This window comes from Mirounga leonina, unplaced genomic scaffold (genome assembly GCF_011800145.1).
Source record: "Mirounga leonina isolate KUSES-001 unplaced genomic scaffold, KU_Mleo_1.0 Mir_172, whole genome shotgun sequence".
NCBI classification, from domain to species: domain Eukaryota; kingdom Metazoa; phylum Chordata; class Mammalia; order Carnivora; family Phocidae; genus Mirounga; species Mirounga leonina.
Genome location: NW_023270442.1, coordinates 16,108,899 through 16,128,484, shown reverse-complemented (window position 1 = coordinate 16,128,484; position 19,586 = coordinate 16,108,899). Strand labels below are relative to the sequence as shown.

At 45.7% G+C, this 19,586-nt stretch overlaps 2 protein-coding genes across 3 annotated transcripts; both read right to left on the bottom strand.

Annotated features, from left to right (window-relative positions):
• Window positions 1-3,619: 3,619 nt before the first annotated feature.
• On the bottom strand, window positions 3,620-15,410 carry LOC118018856 (carbonyl reductase [NADPH] 1). Of its 2 annotated transcripts, XM_035017659.1 has the most exons (4): window positions 14,743-15,410; window positions 14,069-14,176; window positions 11,502-11,608; window positions 3,620-4,207 (listed from the first exon to the last, which is right to left on the bottom strand). In XM_035017659.1, the coding sequence occupies exons 1-4, from the start codon at window positions 15,029-15,031 to the stop codon at window positions 3,830-3,832; spliced, it is 882 nt and encodes a 293-aa protein (XP_034873550.1). In that variant the 5' UTR covers window positions 15,032-15,410; the 3' UTR covers window positions 3,620-3,829. The 2 variants fall into 2 exon arrangements, with proteins under 2 accessions (XP_034873550.1, XP_034873551.1); XM_035017660.1 differs by lacking the exon at window positions 3,620-4,207 and having other exon boundaries at window positions 10,009-11,608; window positions 14,743-15,408.
• On the bottom strand, window positions 5,474-9,613 carry LOC118018857 (carbonyl reductase [NADPH] 1-like). The gene is made up of 4 exons (XM_035017661.1): window positions 9,173-9,613; window positions 8,812-8,947; window positions 7,936-8,043; window positions 5,474-6,191 (listed from the first exon to the last, which is right to left on the bottom strand). Exons 1-4 carry the CDS (start codon window positions 9,323-9,325, stop codon window positions 6,169-6,171), a joined length of 420 nt encoding a protein of 139 aa, XP_034873552.1. The 5' UTR covers window positions 9,326-9,613; the 3' UTR covers window positions 5,474-6,168.
• Window positions 15,411-19,586: the final 4,176 nt, after the last annotated feature.

Genomic DNA, 19,586 nt, shown 5'->3' with positions numbered 1-19,586 from the left:
GAGGGTGCACGTGAGAGCACTTGAGTGGGAGTAGGGGGAGCAGAGGTGGAGGGGGAAGCAATCTCCCTGCTGAGCGGGGAGCCCAACTCAGGGCTCCATCCGTTGATCAATCCCGGGACTCAGAGATCATGACCGGAGCCGAAGGCAGATGCTTAACTGACTGAGCCACCCAGGCGCCCCTAATTGTTTTTATTTTATTTTGTTTTGTTTGCCTTTTCCAGCTTCTAGGGGCTGCCTGTATCCCTTGGCTTCCTACCTCTTCAAAGCTAGCAATGTGGCATGCCTGACCATTCTTCCATAGTTATCTGTCCACAACCTAGAAAAATTCTCAGTTTTAAGGATTAGTATATGATGACATTAGGCCCACCTGGATAATCCAGGATACTCTCCCCATCTCAAAATCTTTAACCTGAATGACACCTGCAAAATCCCTTTGGCCCTGTAAAGGAATCTTTTCACAGGTTTTAAGGATTAGGATGTGGACCTCTTGGGGAGAAGGCATTATTTTCCCTGTAGTATGCACCTTTGTGTATAAGAAATATTTATTTAAACAGACTATCTCCGGAAGGGCACACAAGAAATTGGTAACAGTACTAGCTTCTGGGGAGAACTGGGTACCTGGGGGATACGAGGCTGACTTTACAATATATCTTTCATTCATTTTGATTTTTTTATCGGTGTGCATATATTTATTTAAAATAAGTGAAGAAAAAATTTAAAAGTCTTAAACTGCGTGGTGGTTCATCAGTATTGTATTGTTTGTCTGTGTACATATCTTAAATACTGCTTAAAGAAAAAACCCAGGGGCACTTGACTGGTTCAGTCGGTAGAGCATGCAACTCTTGATCTCAGGGTTATGAGTTCAAGCCCCGGTTGGGTGGTGAGTTTACTTAAAAAAGAAAGAAAAGAAAAGAAACAAAAAAAATCCAACTGCTTCTCACCACTAGGATGATCACTAGATGTCGCTCGCTCACTCTTCCTGGTCTGTCCTGGTCCCACACAGGGTTTCACCTCGCCTGTGTGTTCATCTTGGGGGATGAATGATGATAAGGCTTCAGCACACAGACTAGTTGCATTCAATTTCACTGATTTATTTATAGTCCCATTATGTTTGAAGCCTGTTTCCTCCCCTGTGAAACGGGGTTATAATAATACCAGCTCATAGAATTATTATGAGGACTATACAAGAATATCTCTAAAATGCATAAACATCTCTCAAAAGGCACACCTAGTAAGCACTGGATAGCTTAGCTATTAATATTAACATCCACCTCCCTGGTTAGTGAGTTTCCCCAACAACTTTCTAATTGTGTGCCAGTTTACTAGTCTTTGGATGCCTCCAATACTTGTTCCAGGTAAGAAAGAAGTGTATCTTGCATTTAGCTTTTTGTGAAATACCTTATTCTAGAATCACACTGATTTCCCCAAATAGGGCCAATTCCACAAATCCAAGATGCATACCAAATAAAGTTAAGATATACCAGAAATCTATGACTCTTGTTAACTGATCTCTCAGTGAATACCTTAAGGGTTATGATACGATTAGCAGGAATTAGTAAACTCATTTTTTATGAAACCCAAGCTAGCACCACACACATTAAAAGGATGTTTTCTCAAATGTGTTTTCTCCCTATTTCCAATCAGAAAATAAAATTTTAAAAAAGCTGAAGAGCTCTATTAGGATCCCAAATTGAAGCAAAAGACAAAGGTGAAACACATAGTAGGTGCTCAAGAAATGCTACTCTACCCTGTTCTATGGGATGTTGATGTTGTTCTCCCATGCAAGCCTCTTATTTTTATTTTTATTTTTTTAATTTTTTTTTAAGATTTTATTTATTTATTTGAGACAGAGAGAATGAGATAGAGCATGAGAGGGGGGAGGGTCAGAGGGAGAAGCAGACTCCCTGCTGAGCAGGGAGCCCGATGCGGGGCTCGATGCGGGGCTCGATGCGGGGCTCGATGCGGGGCTCGATGCGGGGCTCGATCCCAGGACCCCGGGATCATGACCCGAGCCGAAGGCAGATGCTTAACGACTGGGCCACCCAGGCGCCCCAGCAGTAGAGAGTCTATTGTCTTGACCTAGACATTGATTTTCCTCATGGGTCAGTTTAGAAATACAAGCTAACAGGAAGGAAATTAACAGCCTTCTTGAAGGGAAAATTTAAAGGAAACCGGATATTTATTTTTTCTTTTAGTTTATTTTTTAAAAGAGTTTATTTTTCAGTAATCACTGCACTCCACTTGGGGTTTAAACTTACAACCCTGAGATGAGGAGTCCCATGCTCAACCATTTGAGCCAGCCAGGTACCCCAAAGGAAACCTCACATGCAAAATAAAAAACTTCCCCTTGCTTGCATGGGCCTTCAGTTTTCATTTCTTTTAGCCTGAAAACCCCTGGTGAAGAGTGAGAAATAATCATGAGAGGAGAGGAGTCTGTACCACATGGATGCTTCTGTGAGGGGAGGGAGGTGGTGGGCATTCACTGAGCCCACGGGGAGCCAGGCTTGGTGCAGGGCAGTAAGAACTTCCCCTCAGGGCCATGGACGTGTCAGGCCCCACTACAGGGACTCACGATGGAGGACACTTTTTTAAAAAAATTTTTTTATTCTTATATTATCCCCATACATTGCATCATTAGTTTTAGATGTAGTGTTCCATGATTCATTCATTGTTTGTGCATAACACCCAGTGCTCCATGCAGAATGTGCCCTCCTCAATACCCATCACCAGGCCAACCCATCCTCCCACCCCCCTCCCCTCTAGAACCCTCAGTTTGTTTTTCAGAGTACGATGGAGGACACTTTGCGCAGCCATTGTTTTTAGCTTGTCCACCTGACCAGTTCACGTACTCTTCACAGCAATCCTATGTCGTTTCCTCCATGGTACACTTGTGGAGACTGACATACAGCAACATGCAGGATTTTGCTCAAGGTCACCCAGTAAGGTGGCAGAGCCAGGACCTTTTAGTTTCTAGATGTTTGTGTTGAGAGCTTTCAGAAAGGACAGTGGGAAGAATAGTATTGTGGACACCCATGTATTCACCAAACTAGCCTCAACAATGACGAGTATTTTACTATCGTTTTGTGTTCGCCTTCTGTTGATATTTTTCTGAACCGTGTTAATGTTACAAACTGGGTGACCCTTTATCCCTACTTCAATACCACGTTCACCTTGAGGAGATTTGACCATCATTCTTTCATATCCATTGATACCAATCCACATTCACTTTTCCCCTTGTCTCAGCCTGTCTTATGGATGTATCCTAAGCACCTGCTCCCATTTCACACTCACACCACAGAGGGTGTCTAGCCTTCATGGGCTGCCCATGTCATACTAGAGGCTGGTAAAGTATGCTTGCCGGGGAAAACCAGCCCCATTCATGGGTTAATATATCGTCTGTGGTGACTTTCAAGCTACAACAGCAGATTTGAGTAGGTCCTACAGAGACCATTGGCCTTGCAAAGGCAAAAATACTATTTGCCTCTTTCACTAATGTTTACCAAGCCCTGAGTTCAACTGTCCCTTTTGTTGATCTACCTTAGCGTTTGCTGTTAGTACTTAGTGTACTAAATGGTGATTTGGGGGCTGGTTGCCATAAAACCATCTGTACACATGGACATTTAGTTAGAATTGTTTATTTCTTCTGTGATGTCCACTCATTATTTTCATCAATTCCACTTTTTCTCCTCTTATAACACAGAAGAAATCACAAGAAACTTCACAGAATTAGTAGCCATTTCAATGTGAATACTCAGTAAGGATAGTGATTCTTTTGTTTCTGTGTTTTTGATAAGGATATTGTTGACAGTGTAACAGTTTTTTTGGTCAATCATGGTGGGATTTGAGATGGGAGCCATGAAGGTAACTGATAGAGCGGTCCCCATTGTTCAACTTTCTTCTCCATAACAAACTCCCCATGGGGCTCCTCAGCATCAGAGGGCAAAAGGGCCAAGTAGACAGGGGTCTCTGCTCCCTCTTCTGGGCTTTTAGGGGCTTTAGGTCCCGCCATGTCTGTTCTCACCCACCCAGGGCAGCAGGCGTTCAGGAGGATCTTGTCACCTCTCCTCTGCTCACTCAGGTTCCTCACATGGATTCTGGACAGGACCGTGACACCGATTTTTGTCACTCCATAGGCAGTATCAGGCCAGCCCTCCTTCCTGTGCACGCCTTTCTTTGTGTCTTCCACGAACTTGTTCATGAGCCCCACCAGCTCCTCCTCTGTGATGGCCTCGCTTCTAAACTTCTGCTGCAGTTCTGGGCTGCACTTTTTAAGGGCTACGAGGCTTATTATGCTAGACACATTCACCGCTCTGCCTAAAATACAACATAGAGAGTCACGTAGAATGGCATGCCTGAGGACGATGCATACCAAAATCGCTGGTATTTTTCCCATTTGGGAGACAATGACCAGTCTGCTATGAGTGGCAATGAAGACTGCCTCTGCAAATGAAGGACATGATACAGTCTTGAACCTTGTTTTACTCATCATGTCTCAGAGGATGTCAGAGAAATGATCTAATGGGACTGAGCAGTGCCCAGATGCCCCATAAAGAAAAGAACGTGCTTTTTACGGGAACATGCTAAACAGAGTGATAGGAGACATTCAGTGTAGTCATGAGTAGAGAGCCACTTTTCCTCATTGGTCCCTTTGGGACCATCTGAAGATCTTGTGGTTACTTGGGCAGTGCTCTATGAATAGGTGTCTACTGAACAACAAAGAGCTGATCGCTTAACTGAGGGCCTTTTGAAGGTGAACAGACTGCATCAGGTTTGGTAGACTGCCACTGTGCTCTAGGTAGGTAAAAACAAGTCACCTCAGTGGGCTGAACTGCATGCGGGTTTTCTCCTTGGTGGCGTTTTTATTGGCTCAGAAGGACTGACTAATGTCCTGGCAATATGGTCACGGAAAGGAGCCGTGGAAAACGGATCTGTTAAATGGATGCTATTAAAAGAAATGATGTCGGTGCTACAACATGGATGAACCCGGAAAGCGTTATTCAAAATTAAAAAGCCAGTCACAAAAGACCACTCATTATATGCTCCTCCATACATGGGATGTCCAGAAGAGGAAATGAAGGGGGGAGTGTAGATTGGTGGGTGCTTGGGGCAGGGGGGGATGGGGGAACGGAGGGCTGATAGCTAAGGGCGCGGGATCTCCCTGAGCTGATGACAGTGTGCTAATCTTGAAGCAGTGATGGTTCCACAACTCGGCCCATTTCCTAAAATCCACTGAGTTGGATATCTGAGATGGGTGAAGTGTACGAGACGTGAATTGTGTCTCAATAAGCTGCTAAAAGTGTGAAGCACTGACATGGTTCTCACTACCTCTTTTTTGAAAATATAGTTAGTATTTATAGCAATGAACTTATATTGGCACGTGTGAGTAATTGTTTACAGTTTTTATATTTAAAGGAGTATCTATTTTTTAATATCTTTTTCAAACCAAATGCATAGTATAATTTAAAGAGAAAATAGAAGAACAACAGTTTATCACTTTAGAGAGTGTATCCTTTAAATTCAGGAATATGAATTTAGGGGAATGGGGAAGAAAAGCCATGGAATGTGGGAGGAGATGTACGTGGCCTAGATACTGACTGTCTGGTTAAAAAGGTGGTGGGCATCTGGTGGTTGTAGATGCTTAACTTTTTTGTGGCTCCATTATTTCAGTAAAACTCTTTTTTGAAGAAAGGATTAAAAGAGAAGAACCACTCTACTATGCCTCTGTCCTGTAGGTCACATTCTTTTTCGTTTTGTCCCTCCATGCCAAAAAACAGAGCAAACGCGGGCCTCTGGAATGTGTTCTGCACCCACAGAGAACTGGTGAAGTCATTGAAGGTTGTTCTTTGTATCCTAGGTTGTGAAGTAGGGGAGGGGAGGGACAGTATTTGCTTTTGGCTTTCCTAGCTAGGATTTATCTCAGATAGTCTCCCCAAAGAGGACAAAGTCCTGGTAACAAGGGCACAGTGGCTGCCATCCCCCCAACTAATGGAAGAACTCTCCTATTTCAAAAGGCAAGAAAACCCTGCTTTCACACTGAGAAAGTCCATGCATTTCCATGTGCATTTCCATGTCCATGAAGTCTAGTTTCCCTGAGGTAAGATGAATTGTTTGATTAGAGCTTGCCTTAGCAAATGCAGGACAGCACGCACTCCACATTCTGGTCCAAGGTCAACACACAGCAAGCACCAACACTATTCAGTAAGTGAGAAAAAAACTCGGTCAGAAGCCAGTTTTGCCTTCTAAGGGAATACCTGTAGGATGCGTGGTGGTGGCACAAGGAACTCCATCCCACTCAGGTGTTGTGGTGAGTGAAGGAGTCGGTGACATTGAGAGCGACCCTTTGCGATGTCAGTGAAGCCAGTGTTAGAAGAAATAGTAGAACTTTCCAGGTCAGAAGACAAATTGGGGGCAGAACAGAGAGTCCACTGTACCTGCATGCCCTCAATTCAAGCCAGACATCTTAATCTTTCTAAAAGTATCAACTTATCTTTTTTTTTTTTTAAAGATTTTATTTATTTATTTGAGACAGAGAGAATGAGAGAGAGAGAGCACATGAGAGGGGGGAGGGTCAGAGGGAGAAGCAGGCTCCCTGCCGAGCAGGGAGCCCCATGCGGGACTCGATCCTGGGACTCCAGGACCATGACCTGAGCCGAAGGCAGTCGCTTAACCAACTGAGCCACCCAGGCGCCCAGTATCAGCTTATCTTAATGAGTGTAGTAAAAGGGTGGTGGTTCCCCGCATCACGTTCTTGTGGGTTAAGTATTACACTAGTTGACAAGCAAGGAATTATGGCAGTTTGTTTAGTGCAGAGCATTGGACAAGGGGAAGGGGAGTTGATGGGATTGGGGTTTGGCAGGTCTGATGACAGAGATGCCTACAAGTGATGCTCAGGTCTTGGGCTTTGCTCCTGAAGGACTTTTGGGAATAAGTGAGTGCTCAGAGAGTAGAGAGAATGCCTAGAGAGGAAAAGACAGAAGAAGCAGGGTCTCTTAGGAAGGTTGCATTGGTCCAGAAATGACAGGCTAGTGTCTGTTTAGAGCTGGGATGGAGGAAAGGTCTGGGGACAAAATCCATAGGACAACTCTTAGGACCTGGTCCCTATAATCAGGAGATGGGCATGGTGACCTCATTATTCTTTGTTGGTGGATGGTAGGGTCTGTGACCAGGACATGTGTGGGAAATGATAATTGTTTTGGAAATGTAGATGTTTTATTTTTTTTTTTTAAAGATTTTATTTATTTATTTGACAGAGGGAGAGAGAGAACACAAGCAGGAGGAGTGGGAGGGAGAGGAAGAAGCAGGCTCCTTGCTGAGCAGAGAGTCTGATGTAGGGCTTGATCCCAGGACCCTGAGATCATGACCTGAGCCGAAGGCAGATGCTTAACCGCCTGAGCCACCCAGGCGCCCCTGGAAATGTAGATGTTTTAAATGGGTGTATGGGTTGGGGGCTGGAGGAGTGGGAAGGCATTGTAAGGAAGAGAGGCGGGAAGAGACCTATATGTGTCTGGAGCTCTGGGAATGTTCTAGGCAGGTGACCGATGTTAGGTGGGTCTGAGAAGTCTGGAGAGTGAGGAGTCCACTGGTCTGAATAAAATCCCTGGGAGAAAGGGAGAGGGAGAAGAAAGGGTCCAGGAAATAATCTTCAGGGTCCTGCACCTGTGAGTGGCATGGAGCAAGTAAAAGGCCTCTCTGAGGAGAGATTTGAAGGATAAGACCGAGGCAGTTGTGAAGGACCAGCGGGACAGAGGGCACTGCTGACTGCAGGACGAGTGTGTGAGTCCTGAGGCAGAGGGGCACATGTCCAGGAGGAGACCTAGCAAGGAGGCTGGTGTGGCTGAGTAGGGAGAGGGTCCAGGGGTCTGTAGATGAGGTCAGAGAGGCAAGGGGCCAGATCATGGCAGAACCACCACAGCTTGGGCCCCTGACCAGGCTCACCTTGGGGTTTCATTAGAGGCAACAGTTCTGTGCACACATCTCGGGTACCAAAGAAGTTTGTTCTCATGGTCACTTCTGCTTGAATATGAAACGGTTTGGGATCACCAGCTGTTAGGGGAGGAGGAGAATATTTTAATAAATAGTAGCCATTTGAGAAAATCCCACGAAGTGACAGTAACATTCTTTTTTTTTTTTTTTTTAAGATTTTATTTATTTATTTGACAGAGAGAGACACAGCGAGAGAGGGAACACAAGCGGGGGGAGTGGGAGAGGGAGAAGCAGGCTCCCCGCCGAGCAGGGAGCCTGATGCGGGGCTTGATCCCAGGACCCTGGGATCACGACCTGAGCCGAAGGCAACCGCTCAACCAACTGAGCCACCCAGGCGCCCCGTGACAGTAACATTCTTTTTGGAGGTGCAATCTGGTGAACTCTCATTAATGTTTGGGTTAGTGAACTGTATTTTCCCAACGTGATGTATCTGCTGTGTAGCTTGGTAAGTTGGCATCATTTGAGGAGGCTTGGGAAATGTGCCTAGTGGGATTTCTGTGTATCTCTGATTGCAATTTTTGTTTATTACAAAATAGATTAAACATTCACCGAATGGCTCTGATCCAAACCGAATGAAACTTGCCAAACTCTCCGTCAGGTCCCTGAGATTAATCCATGGCAATGCCAAGGTGCTCTGGCTTTAAGACTTGCAACCCCCCGATGCCTCTTCTTTCTGTGTGCCTCCAGTCCAGCCTCTTTCCCTAGGGAGGCCCTTCTAGACCCCATAGGAGCTCTGGGTCCTCCGGGAGCCTTCAGGGACCATGCCCCACCCACCCTGGAAGGTCCCCTAAGGGAGGTCTCCAGCCCAACGTGTTCCCGTGTCCTTACCCTTGAATGCGATGCCCGCGTTGTTGACCAGCACGTCCAGTCCTCCGTACTCCTTGCGCAGGAAGTCGCGCAGGGCGCAGATGCTCTGCAGGTCGTCGATGTCCAGCAGGTGGAAGCGGGGACTCAGGCCCTCGGCCTGGAGCTTTTTTTTTTTTTTTAAAGATTTTATTTATTTATTTGAGAGAGAGAGAGACTGAGAGAGAGAGCACATGAGAGGGGGGAGGGTTGGGAGGGTCAGAGGGAGAAGCAGACTCCCTGCCGAGCAGGGAGCCTGATGCGGGACTCGATCCAGGGACTCCAGGATCATGACCTGAGCTGAAGGCAGTCGCTTAACCAACTGAGCCACCCAGGCGCCCTTGGCCTGGAGCTTTTTCACCGCCACCTGTCCCCGCACTTCGTCCCGCGCCGTGAGCACCACGTCCCCGGAGAACTGCCAGCACAGGTCGCGCGCGATGGTGAAGCCAATGCCCTTGCTGGCCCCGGTCACCAGTGCCACACGGGGGGCCGATGACATGGCTGTGTGGAGAGCAAGCACTACCCTAGGTGGCGAGCAGATGGTGCTATGGGCCCCACGGAGGGCTGGTGGTGCAGAGGTCTAACACAGTCAGAGATGCCAGCAGAACTGTGTTCTAAGATTCAGCACTGTGGCTCCTAGTGCCCAAGGCCCCGCCTCAGTCCCTCCATCGAAGGAGGGGCCAAATGTTCTAGCAATTTTCCTAATAACACTATACCAGGTCTGTCCCTCCAGCAGCTGCACCCTGAGCCCAACTGAGTCCCTACCCTCTTAGGGTCCCTCCTCTGAGACAAACAATGGTTCGTGTTGGACTCAAATGCTTCCCAAAAGAAAGGTAGTTGGTGGTGGTTATAGGGGGCTAGAGATTCACGGAAGTTGACCTAAAATAATTTTGGGAAAAACTCAAAAGGAAAAAAGGGGTAGAGAGAATGTCTTGGGAACATGTCCTTCCACTGCAGAATGGGAATGGTTGGGTTCTTCCAAGGTGCAATGAAATTTCTGGCATAGGAAAAGTGGTTCTGAGGATACAGGTACCCTTCCTTTCTTAGGAGAAACTCAAGGGGGAGAAATAGAGAATTCGGTCCTGTGATGAGACTTGGCTGTGGGCAGGGCTCTCCCTCAGTGTGATTCCAAGGGTCTCCGAGTGGGAGGGGATGTTTATGAAGACACGGTGGGCCAAGGTATTGATTGGAATGTTTGATTTAATGGTTTCATAATCCCGTTTGCCTAAAGTGCCTATTTTTTGGTTTAGGTTAAGGTCACAGTTAAAAAGTATTTTATATAATTAGGGGTTGTTTTAAAATATCAAGGAGAAAAGACCTATGTGATCACATCAGAGTATTTTTGCAAATTTACGGTAGGATCCACTGTGTTGTCCTAGACATTGATATTCCTCATGTGTCAGTTCAGAAACGCAAAGTAAAAAATTAAATGCAAAATAACAGGGAGGACGTTTTCAGCCCTTTGAAGTGAAAAACTTTTAAAAGTTTTGCTTTCAGGGTCTCTCACCTTTCATTTGGGTGAGGCTGAAAACCCCTGGTGAAGAGTGAAAAATAATCAGTGTAGTAGAGGCACATTTCCAACATGCATGTTCCTGTGAAGCCAGGCATGTGGTGGACAGTCAGTCAGGCCCACAGGGAGCCAGGCTTGGACGGGGCAGTAAGAATCTTCTCGTCACACTGGTGTCTTGGGCCTCACTCCCGGGGACTCATCATCCATACCCATTCCATACTCAATTTTCTCCATGTCTCAGAGTGCCCAGGGATGTATCTAAGTTCCCACTGCCATTTCACACTTGGTAATGGTTTCTTTTCCCCAATGAGTTAGATATTCAGAGACCCCGGGGGATGTCTTCCCTTCATGGTGTTGTCCATGCCATGCTAGAGGCTGGTACAATGGGCTGCATGCCACATCCAACCATGCTTATTGGTTTGTATATTTTCTGTGGTTTCTTTCATGCTACAACAGCAGATCTGAGGAGATGTGACAGGAGTGTGTGGCCTGCAAAGCTAAACATATTACTGTCTGCCTCTTTGTATGTTTGCTTACCCTTGAGCAAAACTCTAACTTCTCTTGATCTTATTAGGTGTAGTAGACTTCTTAGCTGGTTCAGCATATAAAGAGTCTGCATAAATAGGCATTTATAGAGGTTTATTCATCTCTGGGGTTATTTCATTTATTCTGTCCCTTATCCCTGAATTAGTAGCCTCCTCAAATTGAATACTCAACAGGGATAGTTTATATGTTTTCTTGCTATGGAGAGGGATACGACTGACAGTGGAAGAGTCCTTTTGGTGAAAGGAGGGGGTATCATAAAGGGATCCATGGATGGAGCTGTGAATTAAGCTCACCATTGTTCAACTTTCTTCTCCATAACAAACTCCCCATGAGGTCCGTCAGCATCAGAGGGCAAAAGGGCCAAGTAGACAGGGGTCTCTGCTCCCTCTTCTGGGCTTTTAGGGGCTTTAGGTCCCGCCATGTCTGTTCTCACCCACCCAGGGCAGCAGGCGTTCAGGAGGATCTTGTCACCTCTCCTCTGCTCACTCAGGTTCCTCGCATGGATTCTGGACAGGACCGTGACACCGATTTTTGTCACTCCATAGGCAGTATCAGGCCAGCCCTCCTTCCTGTGCACGCCTTTCTTTGTGTCTTCCACAAACTTGTTCATGAGCCCCACCAGCTCCTCCTCTGTGATGGCCTCGCTTCTAAACTTCTGCTGCAGTTCTGGGCTGCACTTTTTAAGGGCTTTCAGACTCACCATGCTAGACACATTCACCACTCTGCCTAAAATACAACACAAAATGTTATGTAGAAAGGCACAAGAACGATAAATACCAATTTCGCTAAGATTTTGTATGAGAAAGTTTCCACTTGAGACTTTATTAATTTGCTGTAAGTGTTAATGAAGACTGCCTGTATGAGTGAAGACTATGACACGGTCTTGAAACTTGTTATACCCATAATGTCTCTGATGATGTGTGAGAAATGCTCTAAAGGGGAGGGCACTGAGCAGATGTTCCACAGGAAAATGGAAACGCTGTATAGAAGAACACGATAAGGAGAAGGTAAGGAGACACTGCATTCAAGAGTGGATTACCTCTTTCTCCCTAAGGCCACCTTTGGGACCACCTGAGGATCTTATGGTCACTTGGGGATGGTCTACAAACAGGTCTGTACTGACCAATAAAGAGCTGACTGGTGTAAGGAGGGCTGGTTTGGAAGCCTGGCACTCTGTTTGAGGATGATAAAAACAAATTAGTAGAGTGTCCTGACCTGCATGGTGATTTGTCTATGATAGGGTTTTTATGAACTCGGGAGTATGTCATGGCCTGAGAATACGGTCATGGAGAGAGGCAGTCGGAAACTGGGGGATTGAAGAACGTCCATACAGGGCATGGCCCTATGGAAGTCACTGTGGCAATTTAGGGGGCAGATTAAAGTCAGACATGTCAATGCCCCTCAGAAGAACCCCTTCCAGGACTGGAATGGGAGTGGAATCAGCAAGTGGATATCCTGGTGTGCTTGTATGAAGTGGCCATCTGGTCCCTGAGGTGGGTGGAAATGGGAGAGTTACAGCTGGGGAATTGTTGACATAGACTCTTCCACCCTGTGAGGCAAAAAAAAAAAAAAAAAAATGCTAAGCACTATTCCATTTCTCAGCAAAAGAGACAAAGACTGGAGATGGTTATGGGAGAGACTGCCTAAGGAGAAGGCCCTGCACAAGGCTGGTAAGTTGGGTTGAAGGTAGTAGTTTGGCAAGTTCCAAATGGGTCCAGACAAGTTAAGACACTATTTCTGGACCAAGCTTTGGGAAAATGCAGAAGACGATGGCAATGTTCACGCAGTATAGCAGGATGAGGACAGAAGATGCTGCAACAGTCTGGACTAAGGAGTTGCATTTGTGCAGGCCAAGCAACACATTTTCATCTGCAGAGAAGTGGTTCCACAGAGAACTGAACAGGCATCTGAATCCTTGGTTGTCTCAAACACGAGACAAAGGTATTTGGGGCTTAGACACATTCATGAGCATGTATTCACACTCAACATGAGGGGAGTGGGTGCCAAGGGACATTCCCCACTGGACAGATTCTTCTGCTTCGCTGGGGATTCTGGGGAGAGGGCATGGGGGAGGATGCTGACTTAACCTTACAGTCCTTCCCTGCATCATCTCAACTTCCTTTTCTTCCTACTCTTACCGTGATCCCAGGACCAGGGATGCAACTATGGAAATGGGAAGCAGGGATAATCTGTAATCACGACACACTGTAACTGTAGCTTTGAATCTTTACGTCAGAATTCCTAAGGGCATAATGGAGTGGATTGTGCCTTCCCCCATCTGGGAAAACTCGAGGGACAGGGAACATAGCTGTATTGTGCAGTGGTTGAGATAGCCACTCCTTCTAGACAGATGCGGCCCTGTCCTGTAGGAGTGGGAGTGGACTAGAAGGAAGGCACTCACTTGACTAGTATCACTGCAGTGAATCAGGACCAGCACAGAGGTTGAAACTGATGTTCCTTTGAAAGGTCAATGCAGATAACAAGGAGGAGGAGGGAGGCGTGAGCAGGAGGAATGAGGGTAAGGGCATGAACAGTGGGTTATGCAACAAGAGGCATCCAATATTACAGCCCGGGGTGGGGGGGCCATACAGGTGCCCCGTCCACATGGCGACGTACCACTGGCCTGTGGCCATCGGCAGCTCTGACCACATGTGAGTGCGCAGGCCTCTTGCTGGCCATGGGGAGAGGTCTGCACCCAGGCTAGACAGGGCCTAGGAGGGCATCCTGAGGAGGAGAGGCAGGAAGAGAACTATGTGTGTCTGGAGCTCTGGGAATGTTCTAGGCAGGTGATTGATGTTAGGGGGGCCTGAGAAATTTGGAGAGTGAGGAGTCTACTGGTCTGAATAAAATCCGTGGGAGAGAGGGAGAAGGAGAAGGGTCCAGGAAGGAATCTTCAGGGTCCTGCACCTGTGAGTGGCATGGAGCAAGTAAAAGGCCTCTCTGAAGAGAGATTTGAAGGATAAGACCAAGGTAGTTGTGAAGGACCAGCGGGACAGAGGGCACTGCTGACTGCAGGACGAGTGTGTGAGTCCTGAGGCAGAGGGGCACCTGTCCAGGAGGAGACCTAGCAAGGAGGCTGGTGTGGCTGAGTAGGGAGAGGGTCCAGGGGTCTGTAGATGAGGTCAGAGAGGCAAGGGGCCAGATCATGGCAGAACCACCACAGCTTGGGCCCCTGACCAGGCTCACCTTGGGGTTTCATTAGAGGCAACAGTTCTGTGCACACATCTCGGGTACCAAAGAAGTTTGTTCTCATGGTCACTTCTGCTTGAATATGAAACGGTGTGGGATCATCAGCTTCCCAGGGAGAAAGAGAGTAGCGTTAATAGTAGCCTTGTGGGAAAATTCCACAGAAAGATATATGTTAAAAAAGTGCATGTGAAGTCTGGTGAATTTTGTGTAAAACTGGCTTCTAGTTTACAGTCTTATGACACTGACAATTTTCTCATTTGATAATGCTGTAGTGGTATAAGATGGCACCATTGGGGGAGGCTGGGTGAAGGGGTGGTGCACACGTGGGATTTCTTGTTAACCAATTTGTGCAGTTTTCTTTTTATTTCAAAATGCAGTAAAAATAACCCAACTGCCTTAAAATCCAATGAGAGAAACTACTCTCTGACAACCTGGAAAAAATCCCCAGGAATCGGAGGAAGCACAAAGGTCACTCTGGCTGATAAGCGCTGCAATTTCTGTTGGGCTCTGCCTGAGCCCCACCCCTGTCCCTCCATCCCTCCTGCCCTAAGGAGCCATTTTGGATGCCACACGTCAGGAGCCGGACCGCATGGATTCCGCAACAGCTGGAGCCCACCCTGGCTGGAGGAGCTCCGGGGGTCCACCTCCCCTTCTAGCTCCCATCCCCTTACTCTTGAAAGCAATGCCCGCGTTGTTGACCAGCACGTCCAGGCCCCCGTACTCCTTGCGCAGGAAGTCGCGCAGGGCGCGGATGCTCTGCAGGTCGTTGATGTCCAGCAGGTGGAAGCGGGGACTCAGGCCCTCGGCCTGGAGCTGCTGCACGGCCGCGCGGCCCCGCGCCTCGTCCCGCGCCGTGAGCACCACGTCCCCGGAGAACTGGCGGCACAGGTCGCGCGCGATGGCGAAGCCGATGCCCTTGTTGGCCCCGGTCACCAGCGCCACTCGGGTGGCTGATGACATGGCTGTGTGCGGGACGCCCGACGTACTGGCCTGGAGCGCCGACCAGTATGGTTTGCTCAGCGCGGCGCCTCCGAGTTTAAAGGCAGGGTTTAGCGCGCCTGCGCGAGGCCAAAGGTTGCTAGGGGCGCCCGGGCATGACTCGCCCCCTTTGGGGCGTGGCTTCTCGGGAACCTCAAAGGGGTGGTGGAGAAGGGGAGGGGCGACTAGTTCGGTCGCAAAACCCGCGGGTTGGTGACCAGGGCTGGTCTGAGGGCGGCCCCGCCCTGAAGTGGAGGTAATTGTTCCGATTGGCCATGTCCTCACTATATCTGCACTGAACCTTTATTCTTTGTTCTCCGCGAGTTTTCCCTTGTATTCTCCCAACTATTAAACTATTTGCGTGTGCACTTGAAGAAATAGCGTATCTGTCTAGACTTTTTTTTTTCTTCCCCTGGTGTTTAAAAAAATCTCTTGAACTGAATGAAGTCTTTGGAACTATAGTCGTGGAATAAGCTAGGAGTAACATGGCAAGAGATCGTGGGTGTGTTGTTTTCTTAAGTATGTGAAAGCAAATCTACTAATCCTTGGCTGTTTTTTTACATAATAGTGGGGAGCATTCACTGATATGTCACAGGATTACCTTCTTAGGTGTTTGCAGGGTCATCAGGTTACTTATCCAGGTCCTGCGGTGTACTGGTGGGAGGGGGGTTTTGAAGTCCTTTCTCAAAATAACTCGTCAGGGTCCATCTTATTTTACCCACTTTATTTTTTTTTTTTTTAAGATTTTATTTATTTATTTGAGAGAGAGAATGAGATAGAGAAAGCATGAGAGGGGGGAGGGTCAGAGGGAGAAGCAGACTCCCCGCCGAGCAGGGAGCCCGATGCGGGACTCGATCCAGGGACTCCAGGATCATCACCTGAGCCGAAGGCAGTCGCTTAACCAACTGAGCCACCCAGGCACCCTATTTTACCCACTTTAAAGTGAGGAAATGGATCCTTAGAAATTTCGTAAATTAGTTCAGTGTTAGGAAATGATTTTTCTTCCTCTTATTTCCTATTTACAACAGAGGAATAGGGGACTAATTTTTTATTATGTTATGTTAATCACCATACATTACATCATTAGTTTCTGATGTAGTGATCCATGATTCATTGTTTGTGCATAACACCCAGTGCTCCATGCAGTACGTGCCCTCTTTAATACCCATCACCAGGCTAACCCATCCCCCCACCCCCTCCCCTCTAGAAGCCCCAGTTTGTTTCTCAGAGTCCATAGTCTCTCATGGTTCGTCTCCCCCTCCGATTTCAGGAATAGGGGACTATAAAATCAAATCTCATTTGTGTACTGTCCTCATAGGGGAGCCACAGCCACTAGTGGTTATTTAAATGTAAATTTAATAGAAATAATACAATTTAAAATTCAGTCTTTAGTTGCATTAGTTATATTTCAAGCACTCAGTAGTCACATGTGTTAGTGGACACTGTACTGGACAGTGCAGATCTATAGTATTTCTGTCACAATAGAAAGTTACAAGCAATGCTTTAGATAGATTCCAATTATGTTGCAATTTCAAAGTGGGTTTCCAAGCAGTTGCAAAAAAACAAAACTAACAATCTGGGAAAGACCTAAATTTTTATTGAGATAATTGCAGATTCACATGTAGTAGTAAAAAAAAAACAAAAACAAAACAACACAAAACAAACCAGAGATTCCTTATACTTTACCCCGTTTTCCTCTAGGGTAATATTTTGCAACACTATAGTACAATTATCATAATGAGGATATTGACATCACAACAATCCACCAATCATATTCAGATTTCCTCAGTTTTACTAGTACTTATTATTGTTTATATTGGGATTTATACAATTTTATCACATATAGGTCTGTCTGTCCACCACTACAGTCATCAGCGCAAGGACCCCCAGTGTTGCTTTTTTATAGCTGAACATATCTCTTTTGCACACCCCCCTGCCCATTCAATTGCCTGGGAACCAGTAATCTGTTCCTCATTTTAAAAATTGTTTTAAAAATGTTACATAGATGGAGTTGTGCAGTGTAACCTTTGTGGATTTTTTTTTCCCCCACTCAAGATATAACTAAGATCTTTGTTTTGGATTTTCCTCTTTTATCCAAGTGTATACTTGGTCTGTCATTTGCTGGCCTCTCTCCACACCACTCGCTACTTTCTTCTATAGCTGGGTGAGCCAATGTTATTAAATTCATTAAGAGAGCCATTCACAGATAGCATATGGTGTGCAGGAAATTTTGGGCATGGTGAGGGCCTACTGTTTCAAAAGGCAAATTCTAAAAGGGCCATGAATTATATTTTCTGCCTGGTTTGTTTATCCTTTTAGTACTGATCCCAACATAAGACTTGACAGGTCAATGAGGCAGGACACTCAAGAAAATACAATACATAAAATATCACAGGGAAATAAGAATTTAGCATATGATGAAAGTGGTATTAGCAATTTTGGAGATAAGAAGGAATTATTCCAAAAATGGTACTGAGGAAAGGGAGTGATAATTGCATAATGTCATCAGTTAATATCTAAAAAGAGAAAAAAGTGCTTTCTCACTTTTAAATTTACAGTTTTATAAATGCAACCATAAAACAAGTATAAGAAAATATAACTAAAATTTGTGGGAAAAGGACTTTGTAGGCATAAGAACAGCGAAGAATCACAAAGGAAAGGATAGATTTGAGTATGGGAAGTGTTTCGAAACTTTTTTTGAAAAGCATGCTAATTTAAAGCCAGTGAATTAAGCTCTATTTGGATGATTTAAAATTTTTTTTCTCCTGTCAAATTTGGGTCTTGACCCTGGCTGTGTTTTTGTGAAGCCCCTCTGACTTTCCATACATAGCACCTTGTCTGACTTCTGAACAACTTGAGAAATGAAACAAAAGAGTAAAGATGGAGGCCCCAGATCTCTGTTAGTACTAGCTAGCTTGGAAGATATTGCTTAGTTGTGAGTTAACTCTGAGATCATCCTGGCTGCTAGATGGAGAAAGAAAGTTTATCACATCTTTTACCTTGTGGAATAAACTCACATCTTTACTGTCCACTGGTTCAAAGCAGTCATTTTATTTGCCTGAGAGTACCCAGTTCTATGGTGTCTGTTAACATAAAAGATGTGGGAAAAACAGTACTGTTAAATGACAAGTTATTAAGCTCTCAGGGTCTTCCCTTGCCCATGATTATTTACACTTATAGAGCTCCACTTGGCACCGGCTTTTCTTCTTACACATTTTGCTTGTTTAGGATGTTCAATAAGCCTTCTTAAAAGGGTGGAGCATGGATTTTGATTCCCAGAATCAAATTGTGGCTGAGATGCTTAGTAGATAGGCAACTCCAAGCAATTTACTTAATTTTGTCAAAGATAAACAACACTGGATACTGTTTAATGTGGTAAGGAGAGATTTTAATCAGTAATATACTACTGAAATAGGAAAGTGGGTCCAGCATGAACTGCACTCAAACTTGGATTTGTACAGAGGTGGCTGATAGTTTTAAAGGGAGAATGAGGGAGTAGGGAGGGGGAATGGAGGGGCTTGAGTAGAGTCGGGGAAATGAAAAATTATAAAGAGTGGGTCAGTGTAAATGTCATTAGGCCAGCTGTGTGGGTTACACAGAGACTGAGAGACAGAGGCCCTATCTTTTCTGATGATTATATTTCAAAGGAATGGCTTTCAAATCCTTGAGAAAGACACTACTGAGTTGTAGGAAATAGATATATACCTCAATTGGACAGAGGAAGGACTCACACATTATAAACCCTTTTTAGTAAATGCTCTAACAAAAGATGGTGAAGGGCTTATTATCAGTTGTTGGCTAAAACAAATAGTAAATTCTTTTTGGCAGCCTTGAGTGTGTTACAGAGGGCTAGGGTCATCTTAGGGATGCAGCTTTGAGCTATCAGAAACTATGTCAGTGTTTGCTTTTTAAAAAATATAATTTTAATGTGTATGTGTGGGAGGGGGGATGAAGTCAGTGTATTGAGTATGTAGATTTTATAGGCCAAGACTGAGGTCTAGTTCAGAGGAAGGCTCAGAAGAGCCTGGCTAGAGTTTGCTCAAGGAGAGACTCTTTGCCAATTCCCATCTAGAAAATGGGAGTATGCATTATTTTCCTCCCTCATAAAAGGAAAATACTTGTCTCTTCAGATCCTTTTCTTCCTGTCTTGAATTCATTTGTGTGAGAATGTGATGCTTGGAGCTGCAGCAACTCTGTCTTGACACGAAGAAACAAACTAACAGGTGAATAGCTAACTCCCTAAGAATGGCATTGTGGAAAATTAGACAGAGCCTTGATCCTTGATGACAGCCTTGAATCATAGGTCCAAATCTGGAACCAACTATTTCCAGTCCCCCCTTTTCTTTCTTTCCTTATTTTTTTTTAGAGAAAGAGTGTGCTCGAGTGGTGGGGGTGGGCAGAGGGAGAGGGAGAGAGAGAATCTTAAGCAGGCTCCATGCTCCGTGCAGAGCCCAATGTGGGGCTCAGTCTCACGACCTTGATGTCATGACCTGAGCTGAAATTAAGAGTCAGATGCTTAACTGACTGAGCCACCCAG